General features: G+C 31.1%; 7 protein-coding genes across 9 annotated transcripts; 6 read left to right on the top strand and 1 right to left on the bottom strand.

Annotated features, from left to right (window-relative positions):
* The first annotated feature begins 37 nt into the window (after nt 1-37).
* Nadsyn (NAD synthetase) lies at nt 38-3,191 on the top strand. Its single transcript, XM_027343033.2, has 3 exons — nt 38-481; nt 544-896; nt 955-3,191. Exons 1-3 carry the CDS (start codon nt 111-113, stop codon nt 2,454-2,456), a joined length of 2,226 nt encoding a protein of 741 aa, XP_027198834.2. The 5' UTR covers nt 38-110; the 3' UTR covers nt 2,457-3,191.
* LOC113793067 (calcyphosin-like protein) lies at nt 3,051-4,755 on the top strand. The gene is made up of 4 exons (XM_027343036.2): nt 3,051-3,191; nt 3,583-3,935; nt 3,994-4,381; nt 4,443-4,755. Exons 2-4 carry the CDS (start codon nt 3,787-3,789, stop codon nt 4,542-4,544), a joined length of 639 nt encoding a protein of 212 aa, XP_027198837.1. The 5' UTR covers nt 3,051-3,191; nt 3,583-3,786; the 3' UTR covers nt 4,545-4,755.
* A 98-nt stretch (nt 4,756-4,853) lies between these two features.
* On the top strand, nt 4,854-6,596 carry LOC113793066 (dnaJ homolog subfamily C member 25 homolog). 2 transcript variants are annotated; one of them, XM_027343035.2, is made up of 4 exons: nt 4,854-5,072; nt 5,171-5,426; nt 5,484-6,110; nt 6,171-6,596. In XM_027343035.2, exons 2-4 carry the CDS (start codon nt 5,306-5,308, stop codon nt 6,482-6,484), a joined length of 1,062 nt encoding a protein of 353 aa, XP_027198836.2. In that variant the 5' UTR covers nt 4,854-5,072; nt 5,171-5,305; the 3' UTR covers nt 6,485-6,596. The 2 variants fall into 2 exon arrangements, with proteins under 2 accessions (XP_027198836.2, XP_075676742.1); XM_075820627.1 differs by having other exon boundaries at nt 4,854-5,076.
* A 76-nt stretch (nt 6,597-6,672) lies between these two features.
* On the top strand, nt 6,673-7,381 carry LOC113793069 (uncharacterized). The gene has a single exon (XM_027343037.2). The coding sequence runs from the start codon at nt 6,738-6,740 to the stop codon at nt 7,350-7,352; it is 615 nt and encodes a 204-aa protein (XP_027198838.2). The 5' UTR covers nt 6,673-6,737; the 3' UTR covers nt 7,353-7,381.
* Nucleotides 7,365-8,581, bottom strand: LOC113793017 (uncharacterized). 2 transcript variants are annotated; one of them, XM_075820629.1, is made up of 3 exons: nt 8,426-8,581; nt 7,979-8,375; nt 7,365-7,928 (listed from the first exon to the last, which is right to left on the bottom strand). In XM_075820629.1, exons 1-3 carry the CDS (start codon nt 8,483-8,485, stop codon nt 7,405-7,407), a joined length of 981 nt encoding a protein of 326 aa, XP_075676744.1. In that variant the 5' UTR covers nt 8,486-8,581; the 3' UTR covers nt 7,365-7,404. The 2 variants fall into 2 exon arrangements, with proteins under 2 accessions (XP_075676744.1, XP_075676745.1); XM_075820630.1 differs by having other exon boundaries at nt 7,365-7,925.
* Nucleotides 8,582-8,655: 74 nt separating this feature from the next.
* Nucleotides 8,656-13,920, top strand: LOC113793070 (receptor-type tyrosine-protein phosphatase epsilon-like). Its single transcript, XM_027343038.2, is given in 11 exon segments — nt 8,656-9,894; nt 9,896-10,357; nt 10,494-10,602; nt 10,712-10,794; nt 10,874-11,443; nt 11,501-11,650; nt 11,698-11,797; nt 11,851-11,927; nt 11,986-12,434; nt 12,494-12,629; nt 12,704-13,920. Coding segments are annotated over 11 exon segments (2,643 nt in total). The 5' UTR covers nt 8,656-9,498; the 3' UTR covers nt 12,815-13,920.
* Nucleotides 13,887-15,035, top strand: aln (divergent protein kinase domain 1C). The gene has a single exon (XM_027343039.2). It carries the CDS (start codon nt 13,887-13,889, stop codon nt 15,033-15,035), a length of 1,149 nt encoding a protein of 382 aa, XP_027198840.2.
* Nucleotides 15,036-15,074: the final 39 nt, after the last annotated feature.

Here is a 15,074-nt window from a genome sequence, read left to right as displayed (position 1 = left end):
AAAAAGTTATTAGCTGGAAATTTCCTTGGAATTTTTTTCCACTTCTAAATTCTGCAGTCAGATGTTTTTCATGAAAGAATTTCAAATTTAAAAAAATTTAATTTTTCAACATGTCTTCATATAAGTTTGGGATAGCCATTTGTACATTGAATCAACTATGTTTAGATTTTCAGGGTAATTTATCTCGAATCTTAAAAAGTATCGAAAGAGCTATCGAACTTGGAGCTTCTATTCGTTTGGGTCCTGAACTCGAAATAACAGGCTATGGTTGTGAAGATGCATTCTATGAAGTGGATACGGTATTTCATTCATGGCAAATTCTTGGTGAAATTCTCAAACAAAATTATCGTAACATTATGATCTGTATTGGAATGCCGGTCATCAAAGACTCTTGCTTATATAATTGTGTTACGGTTATTTTTAATTCGAAAATTGTTTACATCAGAGCTAAAAATAGATTAGCCATACACGGAAATTATAGGTAGTCAAATATCATCGATAAATGACACTGCTGACGTAGTTTTTTAAATCACTATTCATTAGGGAAAGTCGTTATTTTAAACCATGGAATGATGGAACGAATGGATCTATTTCATGGTTTGAATTGCCACCGTTAATAACAGAAATATGCGGACAAAAACGAGTTCCATTTGGTGACGGGGCAATCATAGAAATCAAAGATAATGTCATCGACAGCAGTGATTTACAAGCTTCATTGGGCGTGTTAAGAATTGGATTCGAAATTTGTGAAGAATTATGGCATTCCGACACTCAAAGTAATCGTCATTTTGGTCTACGGGCATGCCATTTAGTGGTTAACCCATCCAGTTCATATTGGGAACTTCGGAAATTAGACAATGCATATAACCATGTTCGTTCGGTCACTAGCAAAACTGGTACTAGAATTTTGCAAAAAAAAACCAATTTAATCAGTTTAAATTTATTGAATTTCAGGAGGTGTCTATGCTTATGTCAATAATATTGGGTGCGATGGCGGTGGACGTCTTTGTTTTTATGGACGAAGTTTTGTCGTAGAAAATGGAAATTTACTTTCAATGTCAAATGTATCGCTCGATGAACTTTTTGAAGAAGTTTCTGTCACCTTATCGATAGTGGATCCAGTAAATATTCAACAATTTCGATTGCAGAATAATATTGCTATTCGAAGTTGTAGTGTTTCGGAAAAATTTATCAAATTCAACGATAGCAAGCCTTATGAAGATAACAGTACCCTTTATTCTGATATATCTGATGCAAACACTATCTCTATGGAGAATAGTGAATTTTTCAAGAATTCGATTATTGGAAACTCAACAACTAACATTTCTAAAAATTTCGTTCAACTCTGTCCTGAAGAAGAAATTATGCGTTATTGTTCATTATGGCTATGGGACTATCTACGAAGATGTATTCCTGGTGGAATAAAAGGATTCATCGTGCCTTTAAGTGGTGGTCTGGATTCATCTTCAGTCGTCTGTATTGTTTATTCACTTTGTCGATTTTTGTATCACCAAATTTATTTTGTCAAAAATCGTATCGTGATTGAATCATTGAAACCAATTTTAGATGTAGAAAATAATCAAGTTGAATTGCAGCCACGAGATATATGCCAACGATTATTACGTTGCTGTTATTTACGTACAAAATTCTCAGGCCAGGATAGCTTTAATCGGGCAAAAAATCTTGCTCAATTGGTTGGAGCTGATTTTCAAACATATGATTTTACTGATATTTATCATAAAATTATCGATACAGTGCCATTAGGTATTGAATCAAAATCTACCGATGATGTTACTATACAACAGCAAAATGTACAAGCTAGAATTCGAATGGTTTTGACCTATTATATGAGTGAATGTAATCGTTTAGTATTGGCTACAGGAAACGTTGATGAAGCACTCGTTGGCTATCTAACCAAATATGATTGCTCATCTGCTGATCTTAATCCGATTGGTTCGATTAGTAAAAATGATCTTAAAAGGTTTATGATTTATTCAAAAAAAATTATTCCGAATTCTGAACAAGTTTTAGATCATATTATTAATGCTATTCCTAGTGCCGAATTAACCGGCCAAGATCAGAAAGATGAAGAAGATTTAGGATTGACATACGACGAACTTAGTCTGTTCGGTCGAATACGTCGTGGAATACATGGTACTTATGGCCCATACGGAATGTTTTGTAAAATCTGGAATGATCGTTATTCCGATCATGTTCGACTTGCGTTCAATGGACAAACGGTTGAACCAAAATTATTGGCATCAAAAGTGAAACGATTCTTTACATTATATGCTCGTAATCGTCATAAGCAAACAATACTAACACCTAGTCTTCATACGGAAACTTATTCTCCAGATGATAATCGTTTTGATCATCGACAATTTTTATTCAATACTCAATGGCCATGGCAATTTGAACAGATTGATAAAATGATCGAAAAAATTTTAAATAAATAAATTCTGTCAAAAACCATCTGTCGGTTTTCTTTCCAATAAAATTATTCGCTTTATGTGTTGAAATGAAAAACAAAAAAAAAGTCGTTCAAGTTTGTTTCTTAACATTTTTTGTAAGTGTACAATTTTTCATAAATAATTTGGAACATATGAATATTATTTATGTGTCCCATTAGAATAGAATAATAATAATAATATGGTAACCCAAACACAAATAATACATACGCCTACTTCCATTAATCATAATTCATTGTATCTTCAAAAGTCATACTTTTTTTTTAAATACAATTTGATTTTATTTATATGCAATGCTATACATTAATTCGTTATAGTGACACTCTTTTTCTCTATAGCTTATTCTGGTCGATTTTTTTTTGTTTTGTTGTTTTGTTTTGTTTTGTTTGTTTGTTACCAATGTCTACCTGTGTGATGAGAAAAAGTTTTTTTTGTTCCGGATCATATATGTGTATTCATTCACAACCTAATACATTCGCAATCATATACGCATTGCTACGAAAAAAAAACTAATAAATAACCTAAAAAACGATATACATGTGTATGTAATATACTTTCATATACAGAAGAAAAAAACTTTTTATGACAAAACAGAATCTTGGTCATTGCATTTGGTGATAAAAATTTAATAATCAACATTGTAATTAATATACGAATTGATATCATCTAATCTGAAAACAGTGATTATTAAATTCACGATAATAATCTACATTCGAAAATACGGTAAGTAATCGAAAATTCAATTCAATACTTATTGTTATCAATATTGGTTTTATTGTAAATGTAAAAGAATGCAATTTTGTTAATTTATTATGCAACACTTAAAGAATAAATTAACGAAATTTAAAAAAAAACAAACATAGTTTTAATTTTAATTTGACAATTGTTGTCGCTTGTTTCTATTTCCTTTATTTTTGATTGTGATAAAATCCTACATTTAAAAAAAATAAATGACAAAAAATTTAATTAAATAAATTGTCGTCTGTATATGTCATAGTACCGGATTTCATTTCAAAAAAAAAAAAAAATTTGTTTTATTGACCTTGTTTTTTATGTCGCATATATACACATACAGGCAAAAAAAAAAAAAAAAAAAAAAAATATACACATACAGGCAGACAATCCTGTTGTTCAACGCAACATTATTGCTATCTGACAACCCTGTTCCAACATCGTTATAAACATTTATTTATCGGCTCATTCTGAATTTTGTCATTGTTGCATCACAATAAAAACCAAGATTTGATAATTACTTCGGAAATCAAAATTATTAAAGTTATCGAATCGAATAAATTCCACAGAAAAAACCACCAAAAAAATGCCTCGACCAATCACAGCACAAACAAGGAATGAACAGCTTTTGATGGAAAAATCAGCACGGCAATTAGCCATAACGAAGGATCCCGTTGAAAAAATTCGATTATTATGTCTACAACGAGGTACTGTCGGTATTCTGGCATTGGGAAAGTAATTTATACATAACATTTGATTTCGAGAGTTTGATGTTTGTCGTTTTGTTTTTTAGACAATTCCGTATCATGGATGATAATCGAAGCGGTGATCTAACATATCAAGAATTTCGTAACGGTATCGAGCAATTGGGGTATACTGCATCAGAAGAAGAATACAAAAATGTTTTCGAAATTTTTGATCAAGATGGATCAGGCACTATTAAATATGATGAATTTCTTAAGGCTATTCGACCACCGATGAATAAGATGCGTATATCATTGGTGGAAAAAGCATTCGCAAAAATGGATAAAACTGGTGATGGTATTATTACCGTACAGGATCTACAAGGTGTCTATAATATTAAATCACATCCAGAATATTTAAATGGAAATAAAACAGAACAGGAATTGTTGGAAGATTTTATCAAAAAATTTGAAAAAAATGGCTCGGTTGATGGTCAGGTACTGTTATTAACATTTCGAATATATTTATCGAAATAATTTTTTGTTTTGATTTTTTCAGCTTACCAAAGAAGAATTTCTGGATTATTATTCTGGCGTAAGTGCTTCAATAGACGACGACATGTATTTTGATTTGATGATGCGACAAGCTTGGAAATTATAAACTTGTGTCTAACCGAACGACAAAAACAATTCAAATTTCAGCTTCATTTCACTTCAAGTTTTTATGGCTGTTGTCCATTATTAGCTGGGCTATAATTCTTTTTATTTCATTCATAACATACACATGTCGGCATTATGATACACATTTTGTTTCTTTGATTGATGTTTTTAAATTTTGAACTTCGATGAAATTAAAAATTTTAATTCTTTAATTTGGTTTTTACATTGATTCTATTGTCATTCTACTAGATGGCATTAGAATCGAAAGTATTATTTTCTTTTATCGTTTCTGGCTCTAATCATTCCGAGGACAAGACACATGATAGTTTTCAATCGTTCCAAATGGATTGGATTTTCTATTGACTGTCGAATAGTTTATTTCAATCTATAATAAACTGATATTTAACTTCCTGCTTTTTTCAAAGATACGATATAGTCTGTGACATTGATTCTTTCGCATATTGTTTTTTTTTGTGTTGCATTCATTTCGTGAACCGGTTGGCTTTGCCAATGTGGCAAAATTATCTGTGTGCGTGCGTATATGATCACCGATCCATTGACATTTCCTTTACGTTACCAAAGTTACGCAATATTGATATATTTACAAGTAAATTTTTTTTCTTTCAGTTTAATTTTCTGTTCTGCCAACGCATAACTGTTGATCATAACCGAGTATTAAAACACGTTCGAAAAAAGTGAACAAGTCGTTTTTGTCTGAATCCGTATTAACAATTCATTTATATCATTATTTGATTGTTCACGATGAAAACGAAGATTTCAGCATTTAACTCAGTGTTTTTCATAATCACAATACTAAACAATTTGAATTATTGTCATGCCTTTCTGGAAGGATTATATTGTGGTCAAGATAATTGTTATAATGGTAATTATTGACAAATTCTTGAATCAATTTTTATTTATCAATTTCTTTTGTATATAGTTCTTGGCGTGACACGTGAGACAAGTAAGGAGGAAATTTCACGATCGTATCGTGCATTAGCACGTAAATGGCATCCAGATTTACATCGTGGCGAAGAGGCTAAAGCCATTGCCACCACAAAATTTCAATTGATTGCTCAAGCATATGAAGTTTTACGCGATGACGAATCACGTAGAGATTATGATTATATGTTGGATAATCCCGAAGAATATTATCATCATTATTATCGTTATTATCGTCGTGTTTATGCACCAAAAGTTGATGTTCGAATCGTAATTGTTGTGACTATTACGCTGATATCAGTCTATCAATATTATGCATCTAATTCACGTTACAAGGAAGCCATCGATTATTTTGTCACAGTACCCAAATATCGTATTCAAGCCAAAGATATAGCCCTGGATGAAGGTATATGGCCAACCGTAACATCAACATCTGATGGCAAAAGCCGCGTAAAACAACGAGGACCAGGTAATAAACAAAAACTAAAAGAAGAATTGAAACAAGAAGAAGATGCATGTATACGAAAGGTGATTGAAGATAAAATGAATATTGAAGGCGCATATTCAAAACCATCGTACAAAGATATTCTATGGGTTCAATTATTTCTCATTCCAGTATTTATTGGTAATATCCAATTGATTCTTTTTTTCTTATTATGAATTTATTTTCATTTTTTAATTTCAGTCCAATATATCTATTGGTACGCCAGATGGATATACAAATTCGATATTAAAAAAGAGCCTTTAGGTGAAGTGGAAAAACATTATCTCATACGAAAGTATATGAATCTTTCGGAATTTCAATGGACACAAAAAGATCCACATGAAATCGATGAATATATGCGGGAAGAATTATGGATCAGAGAAAATTTTGAACCATGGAAACAGAAAAAAGACGATGAAATCCGTGCAAAATTGGCGGAAAATCCTGCCTACAAAAGATATCGTAGATATATGCGTAAAGGTGGTCCAGGTCAAATAACATTTCTGGATGATTAAAAACCAAAGTGGCTACTATAGAAACTATTATTCAATTTCTTTTTTGTAAATAAAATTGTCATTTTGTTTTAGATTCTTTTCTAATTAATAAATTAAAAATTTGCCAATTGAATTGAACTGAATCTTCAAAAGTTTCGATTGTATCGATAGTGAGTCAAGAATTTTGTTTTTTCTTGCCACATCCTTTCAACTCGATTGAGCAATTTTCAATCATTTGTGTTGTTTTGTTTGAGTGAATTTTTTGTTATTCGAAATGGCCAAAATTATCAACAGAAAGCTTAAGCTCACATTTCAATTTAACTTTCTTGATAGAGTTTATAAAGATAATTACAATTATGACGATTTTTTCTACAATGCTATGATTATGCTTAGAAATAAATTTCCATTTTTACCTAACGAATTGTTAGTCGCCCGTGCTAAAGATGAATGGAACAAAAAATGGAAGAAAATTGCCTCAAAAACTAAACCATCGATAGTAAAAAGCGGTAGAATGAAAAAACCATTAATTTTCGAATCAGAATCTAGTCATAAGATTCGTTCAACACCAAGAAAAAGAAAATTATTTGACAACAAAGATCTCGTGGCTGATGAGCAATCAATGTCTGTTGAGAAATCTTCGTTGGTAGATCCTGAAATTATTGATAACCTTGGTGAATCATCTAGCTTATTGGAAGATTTTTTCATTCCTCAGCCATCACCTGAAATAGTTGACGAACAGTCAAAAACAAAATGTTCCATTTCAAACGCATATCTTCCGATAAATTTTGATGGTGATGATGATAATCGATTAACTACAACAATCGAAGAAATACCTCAAAAAATGTCAATTTCTATGAACAATATACCTTTGTATTTAAATGATGAATAACACTTTAAAATGTTAGAAAAATAAATTTTCAATTTTATTAAAAAAAATACACTTATAAATCGTCGTATGAAATATCTAAAGATGAGTATAATTGAGAAAAATCTTCAAGTTTTGATCGACTTTTACGTGATGGCAACATGAAATTTTCGGGTATTTCGTCGATTTTATCTTTTAAAGGAATTAGTCGATCTTGAGATGGAAGGATTATTCTTGGTTTCGATGTGGATTGTTTATTTAGGCGAGATTGTATCACATTGTTAGAGTCGAAGATTTTAAGTCCAGAATTCTCGGTCTTCGCTACATAATTAGACTGCGTAGCGGCTATTATACCGGAATGCTCATTGGATTGTAAGTTTACGGATCCAATATTGCCATCATTTTCTTTGAAACGTCGTGATTTTCCAGCATCATTTTCTCGTGAAATTGAATCTTCGCTACGACGCTTTACCGTGGAATCGTTACTCACAGAAGGCAAATGAGACAAAGAATCCAATTGTGATGATTTAAAAATTTCATCACTATTTGCAGTGGAGACTTCCATATTGTTATCATTATCATCATCATCGTCATCTACTTCTAAATTAAAAAACAAGTTAATAACAATTTAAATCTGATAATAGTTTTACCAATCAATTCGACTCTTTTTATTTCAGTCGTTGGATTTTTTTTGAATTGTGATTCATGCTTTCGTATGGATGGTATTAATTCCTTTCGTTGGGATTGATTTAGCCAAGAATTTTCAAAAAACTTTTCTATTCGATCATTTTGGATTGTCTTGTCTTGAGATTTGACAAAGTTGTTTGAAGAGATATCAACAGACTCATTTTGATGATGATGATTCATAAATTTTTCTTGTATTAAATTTGTCATGTCTTGAATTTGATTCTCAAATTTTTTTTCCATTAATTCGACACGATTGATTATTGTCTCTTGATTTTGAATTACTTTTTGAAAGTCGAGAGGAATCTGACTCAAATTTCTATTGATTTGTTTCAATTCAGTAATTTTTTCTTCACTTTTTTCCTGAAAAAAAATTATTTATTTTCAATATTTCTATAAATTTAAATCCTCACCTCTATTTCTTTACGCATATTTTCCAGTAGAAAATCCATAGTTTTTTTGAAAGTATCCATTTTTAAGCAGAATTTTCAAATAACACGAGGCTCTATTTTATCCGGAACTCGAAAATAAAAACAATAAAAAATCTTTTTCTACCTTTCAATATTATGGATATGATTTGGGTTAAAATAGTGCTAAAATTTATAATTCAGATCAATTTTTATCATAATTTTAAATGCTATAGCAAATTATTTATTATGGCGCCATTTATTTGAATAAAATCGAGATTTTCTGGCTTGAATCAATTATTTACCACCATTTATTGGTCTCCATAACATCGTTTGATGCGGCCACCGTCTTTACTGTGTATGTACGATTGATTAAGTACCCGCGAAAGAAAAACCTAATCATGTTCTATATAATATAAGACATAAAAATGTTATGTATGTTGTTCCATCATCAGTGATTTCACTATTTCTCATCTCATTCCAGATTCTCATTTTCTATAATGTTTGTATGTTTTGGGGTTCGTTATGGTTTCTATGCTTTAACAAAATCAATGACGCTCATAGCAATTCATGCAACTTATTTGAACCCAAATGGGAGATTCATGTTTTGATTCATATATGGATGAACAGTTATTCGCTTCGTTTTCTTCTCTATGCTCAATTTCAAAATGATGCTCTCAATTGCACCAATTTTTTCTCATGTTGAGTTTTTAATGAATAACATTCACAATGGGTGAATGTTTTTCTATCTAAAAGCAACGATGAAGCCTAAATCTAAAATCTTTTCGACAAACATTTGCTCCATTCAATCATTATTGTATGAGAGCTAATCTCCAAGCTGTCTAAACAAACATTTAAAAGTTTTTAAAGAAAATTTTAGCTAAAGAAAGTTATATTTATCCCGCCACAATGGCTAACATTACTTGTCTTAAATTTTTATGATAAGCAACAACTAACAACTCACTAACCATAATAAAGTCTTTGGTGGAATCAGCCCCGTTTTAACACGTTCACTACAGAATGATTCATATTTGATCCACTTTTATGTAAATTTATGGTTGGTAGCCCACGAGTTAACAATGGAGCATAATACCGTCGAAGTTCATGTCAACGCTGAGGATGTCGGTATAAAATTCCAGATGGATGCGAATAATGACAATCATTCAAAATCATCATATCTTCAGAATTCAATCGTTCAAAAAAATATCAAGACAGTTAAAATTGATGAGGCTATTACACAAATGGTGCCCGACCCACCAGTAGAATTTTTATGCAATAAGATGTGTAAATTTTCTGGTGATATCACTTCGATTGGTATGGATACCATCACCGATAATGACAATCAAGAGAACAATAGCTTGCCAGCTTCGAAAGATGGTCGTGAATCATATCTTTATGCCAAGCCAAGATATCGTTTTCAAACATCACACGACAATCATCATTTATCCGTTCCATCAATGGCTAGCACTTCGCTAAACACGTCGATCTCATTCCATTCATGTGATTGAATCTAGCATTAATTCTATTGCATTACATCCAACGAAAACTGTGAAAACAAATAATAATGGTCTTATTCCTAATAATACATTTTCATCGAATACCAATCGCCGATCGACTATTCATCGTTTCACTGAAACTAGTGATGAATTATACGTTCCGAAAGAATCGTGGTTAACTAGTATTTATATAAAATTACCCAAATCAAAATCATTCTGCCGTTTTCAGCTCAAATTACTTAATTTACCATTGTTTGCATCCACTGTTCGATATCTAGAAGAGACGGCTACCGGTGAAAATAAAGAAATGTTACAAAGTAATTCATTCCTTTATGCTGTGTTTGATCAATTTGTTCCACATAATAGAATTATGGTCAATACATTGAGCAAACATGTTCGACGCATTCGGAAATATGAGATATTAGCTGTTATTGAATTCAATGTAAGTATTTTCAAACACCATTTATATTGATTCTTTGAAATACTTGAAATTCGATAAATAAATAGTTTATTCATATTATGTTACAAATGTTGATCGAGAGAATTTTATTGCAATTGTTTTATTTCAATTTCGGCAGTTTTTGCGTACATCATCAAATGTTAGTGGCAAACGGAATTCATTTACAACTCGTCATGCTAATAAACGGGAAAATTTTGGCAAAAATTGTAATCAAAAATTTGTTCCTTGTAAGCTAACTATATCATAGTAATTACTCATCTAATTCGAAATGGCTATCAATATAATAATATTTCCAATGAATTTTATTCTATTTTTATTCAAAATAAATATTCTTAGACGATTTTAATCGAGTGATACTTCAACCAAATCCAAATGAAAACGGTTTTGAATCCGACTACATTAACGCATCACATATCGATGTAAGTTGTTGATTGATTCATTCAACATTATAAATAAATGTTCGTTTATATTATCTTAATCAATGCATGTCATTCATAGAGTTTACTGAAACCGAATGCCTATATTGTCGCCCAAGGCCCAACCGAAAAGACTATGAACAATTTTTGGCGCATGATATGGCAACAAAATATTCAAGTTATTGTCATGTTGACCAAAGTATACGAATTCATAAGAGTTATGTGCATACAATATTGGCCAAGTAAATTGGATCATCCAGAATTGTTTGATCATCGTTTTGAAGTAACATTAGTTGAAGAAGATCAACTCGCCGATTATATATGTCGTACGATGCAAATTCGTGATTTATGCAACGATGAATTGAATAAAAATTTTCGAACTATCTATCAATTACAGTTCCAGAGCTGGAATATCACCACTTGTCCGTATTCGGATTCGATACTTAAATTTCGCCGACGAGTTAAACATTATCAGAATCAGGCAGTGAATGCTGGACCTCTGCTCGTTCATTGCAGTAATGGATGTGGAAGAAGCGGTACATATGTTTGTTTGGATGCAAATCTGGATCTTGTCGATGAAGAAAGTATTGTCGATATATTCAATTATGCTAAAAAGCTTCGTAATTCAAGAGCTAATATGATTGAAAATTTGGTTAGTTGTAATAAATGAATAACAATGAATACAGAAATTATTTTGTTTGAATTTTAGGAACAATATAGATTTATTTATGAAACAATTGAAGAATGGTATATTTGCGGTAAAACATGGTTCGACGTCAGCGAGATTAGTCAACAAATAAAACATAGATCAGTCAAAAACAAAGCGACCAAACGAAATGAATATCAAGCCGAATTTGAGGTAAGTTTTTTCCAGTAATAAACTCTAATTTAGTTTCATTTTTGTAGAAATTAATGTCCATGACTTCCAAATTCACCATTGGAGATTGTGCCGGTGGACATCGATTAGAAAATCGTGATAAAAATCGAGATGTTTCAATTGTTCCTCGTAAGTCTGTATTTGATTAATCAAACATTCAAATTAAATTTTTTTGTTTGTAGCTGATAATTTCCGTCCATATCTAACATCGGTTCAGTCGATTGATCAATCTGATTATATTAATGCTGTTTTTGTTGATGTTTGTATTTCCTCATTGATTACTTTTTCATCCAATTCATTTCGATTTTTTCTTTCAGGGTTATTCCAGACCTCGTGAATATATTGTAACTGAATGGCCACTGAAAAAAACAATACAAAATCTTTGGTCACTGATTTATGATCATGATTGTAATACTGTTGTAGTACTAGGCGGTGTACCGAAGAATGATAAATCATTTCAGGAATTTTGGCCTAGAGATTCAAAAACCTGTAAATATGGTCCAATATTTACTGTCGAAACCATATCGCACAATAATCCACCAAAGATTGATAGTTGGGTGTTTCGTATAACGAAAAAACTCACCTCTCTAACCGAATTGATGGCTGGTATTAAAGCTGAACCAAAAGTGGTTCAATTTTTTGAATTTTTAGCCTGGCCTTTTGATTACAAAGTTCCCACTTCTACCAACGCATTAGTCGAATTAATTCACATGGTTGAACGATGGCGACAAAGAACAAGTTATGGTCCAGTTCTAGTGATTTCAGGGTTAGTTGAGATATCATTTAAAGTGTTATTCTGAAAATTCTAATTTCATCTATACATAGAAATGGAAAATCAAGAGTGGGCGTTTATATTGCCGCCAATTTTGCAATCGAACAAGTAGTTGCTCATGGAGAAATTGATATATTTAATGCTGTTAAAACTGTCCGACGACATCGATCAGCATTGATCGAAACAATTGTAATTTAATGATTAATTTGTTAGCTTACAAATGGATTCTAATATTTCATTTTCTTTAAACTTTACTGATGCAGATGGAGTACAAATATTGCTACGATTTAACACTTCATTATGTTAGCCACTATATGAATAAAGATAATCAAGTATTCAAAACAACAGCTAGTACTAAAAATGCTCCATCGTAGTGAATTCGGGAAAATGGAAAAAAAACTTTTCAAATTATGGTGATGAACCTAAGTTTTTGAAAAATAAGTCATTTCAATTTGGCGATCTGGATTTTACGATGTAAGAAATGAAATTTTTAAAAGTTTTTCACCTATCACTATTCAATTTGGCCTTGACAATCATGACAAATATTCGTATTGTTGTTCATGTTTGGTGCAAAATTTCACAAGCATCAAAACAAAAATAAAACGCGTTTTTTCCAACATTTTTTTCATATCTGCTAAGACAATAGAATAGGTGATGATGATTGAAGAGACTCTTGAAAAGATCTTTAAAATGAAATTCATGAAAAATGTCAGTTTTTTTTCTCCCCCATCATTTCAAATATCAAAAGTAGATCTGTTGTCGATTATCGATTAGATTATTTGTAATCAACATGTTTTTCAAAAAGGGAAACCCCATCCTCAAAAGAAAATTGACAAGACGATGAAATGAAATTTTAAATTCAATCGAAAATTAAAAATGTGAATACTATTTAAATGTCTTTGGAAAGAGTTTGATGTTCATTGTGAATTTTTGCAGACATCACGAAAAACTTTTTTAAATATGAAACTTGAAAGACCTGGCCGCTATTTGATCGCGTTGTTTCTCGTATTCATTCTGGTTACGAATGAATTTCGCGAATGGAACACAAAATCTGAAGATGGATTTGCTGGTGGATTAATGGTAGACGCTTGTTCTCATTGTCACCGTCGACATTATAGACCATTTCATCATCATCGTCGACATCATCATCACCATGGATATCGTCATAGGCGACATCATTTTCGACCATATTATCATCATTGGAGACCTTGTCACCGAGGATATTGTGGTTAAACTATCGGTTCCAGAACAAAAGAAAATGATTCAAAGATTTGGCGAAATGAATTTCTGAATAATGCATGCAAAAATAATTATTTTATGACCTTTTAATATATCTTTCAAATAAATTGCAATTCATGGATGATTTTTTTAAATTTTGCGAATGATTATCGATACTATCGATAAGTCAATATTAATTCGATTTATTTACTTGTATCACCTGTTGTCATGAATAAAATCAGACTATTTCTTTTTTTATCAATTCAACTCTTGTGGTTAATTTTATGTTCGACAATTTTTATTTCCACCAATTGGATGATTGAATTTGATTTAATAAACAATAGCTGTGATTATATCATCGAAGAAACTCTCGTACAAATATGTACTAATTATAAAAAGAATGTATTTTTTGGAAATTTATGTTCTCAACTCTGCGATAACGTCTCTGATAATCAAATTAAATTTATCGGTTGCCCTTGTTCAGCCAGTCATATTGGAAAAGATGTTGTCATATTTGCCAAAAAATTACCGAATATATCACTTGTTATCAAATCAAAAGTTCTTGTTGAGGAAAAATTAACTGAAATTTCTTCGGTAGAATTATCTGATTATTATCGAGGAATCCAGCAAGATATAATCGGCCTTTCAAATGTTACGTTAGAACAGGATTTATTACCTGACGACCTGCTAAATGATACTGACAAGATCACAAATCATTTTCTGTTAATCAAACAACATGAATATGTTTTGAGTAAATTATTTGAAAATGATCTTCTTTATCCAAAAGTCCTTTACACTTGTGGTCATTTTTATGCTACACCTAAATTGACCAATATAATCCATTGGACTTATCTTGTTTCATTTCCATTTCAAACTTCACGGGACAAAATCATTGCAGCAATTGATTTGTTGAAATTTCTGAAACGATTTATCAATACAAAAGTACCAATGGAATTGTGTGATGTAAAATATTATCATTTTGGTTATTACGAAAATCAAACCATGTTGTTACTCGATTCCGATCTTATTCAAAGTAGGCATACATTGAAAAATACAATCGAACACGTGATCGATTGTGATATGGATGATGATTGTCATTTTATTGATTGTCATGGCAAGTGCCATCAAGGCTCTTGTAGATTGGACATGACCGATAATAATCTAAAACGAATTTGTCGAAATATTTTATTCATGGGTAAATTGTATTCATTATTAAACATGGGTTTATTGACAATGCCTTGGTCATCGTCATCGAAACATGTTGAAATTTCCATGCAACAATTGTATCAATTATGTTTTGATGCTGATCATCAGAATTTAAATAATATAATAACAGAAATGGAAAAAATTCTATTAGATTTACTCATGTATGAATGAAAATCTGATGAGTCATCAATGAGAAAATGTTGTTGAATA

The sequence above is a fragment of the Dermatophagoides pteronyssinus genome, unplaced genomic scaffold (genome assembly GCF_027571235.1).
Source record: "Dermatophagoides pteronyssinus isolate colony J.1.1.1.1 unplaced genomic scaffold, Derpt_VIB-CSIC_2022.12 sq0007, whole genome shotgun sequence".
NCBI lineage: Eukaryota > Metazoa > Arthropoda > Arachnida > Sarcoptiformes > Pyroglyphidae > Dermatophagoides > Dermatophagoides pteronyssinus.
This window is presented reverse-complemented; position numbering and strand designations above follow the sequence as displayed.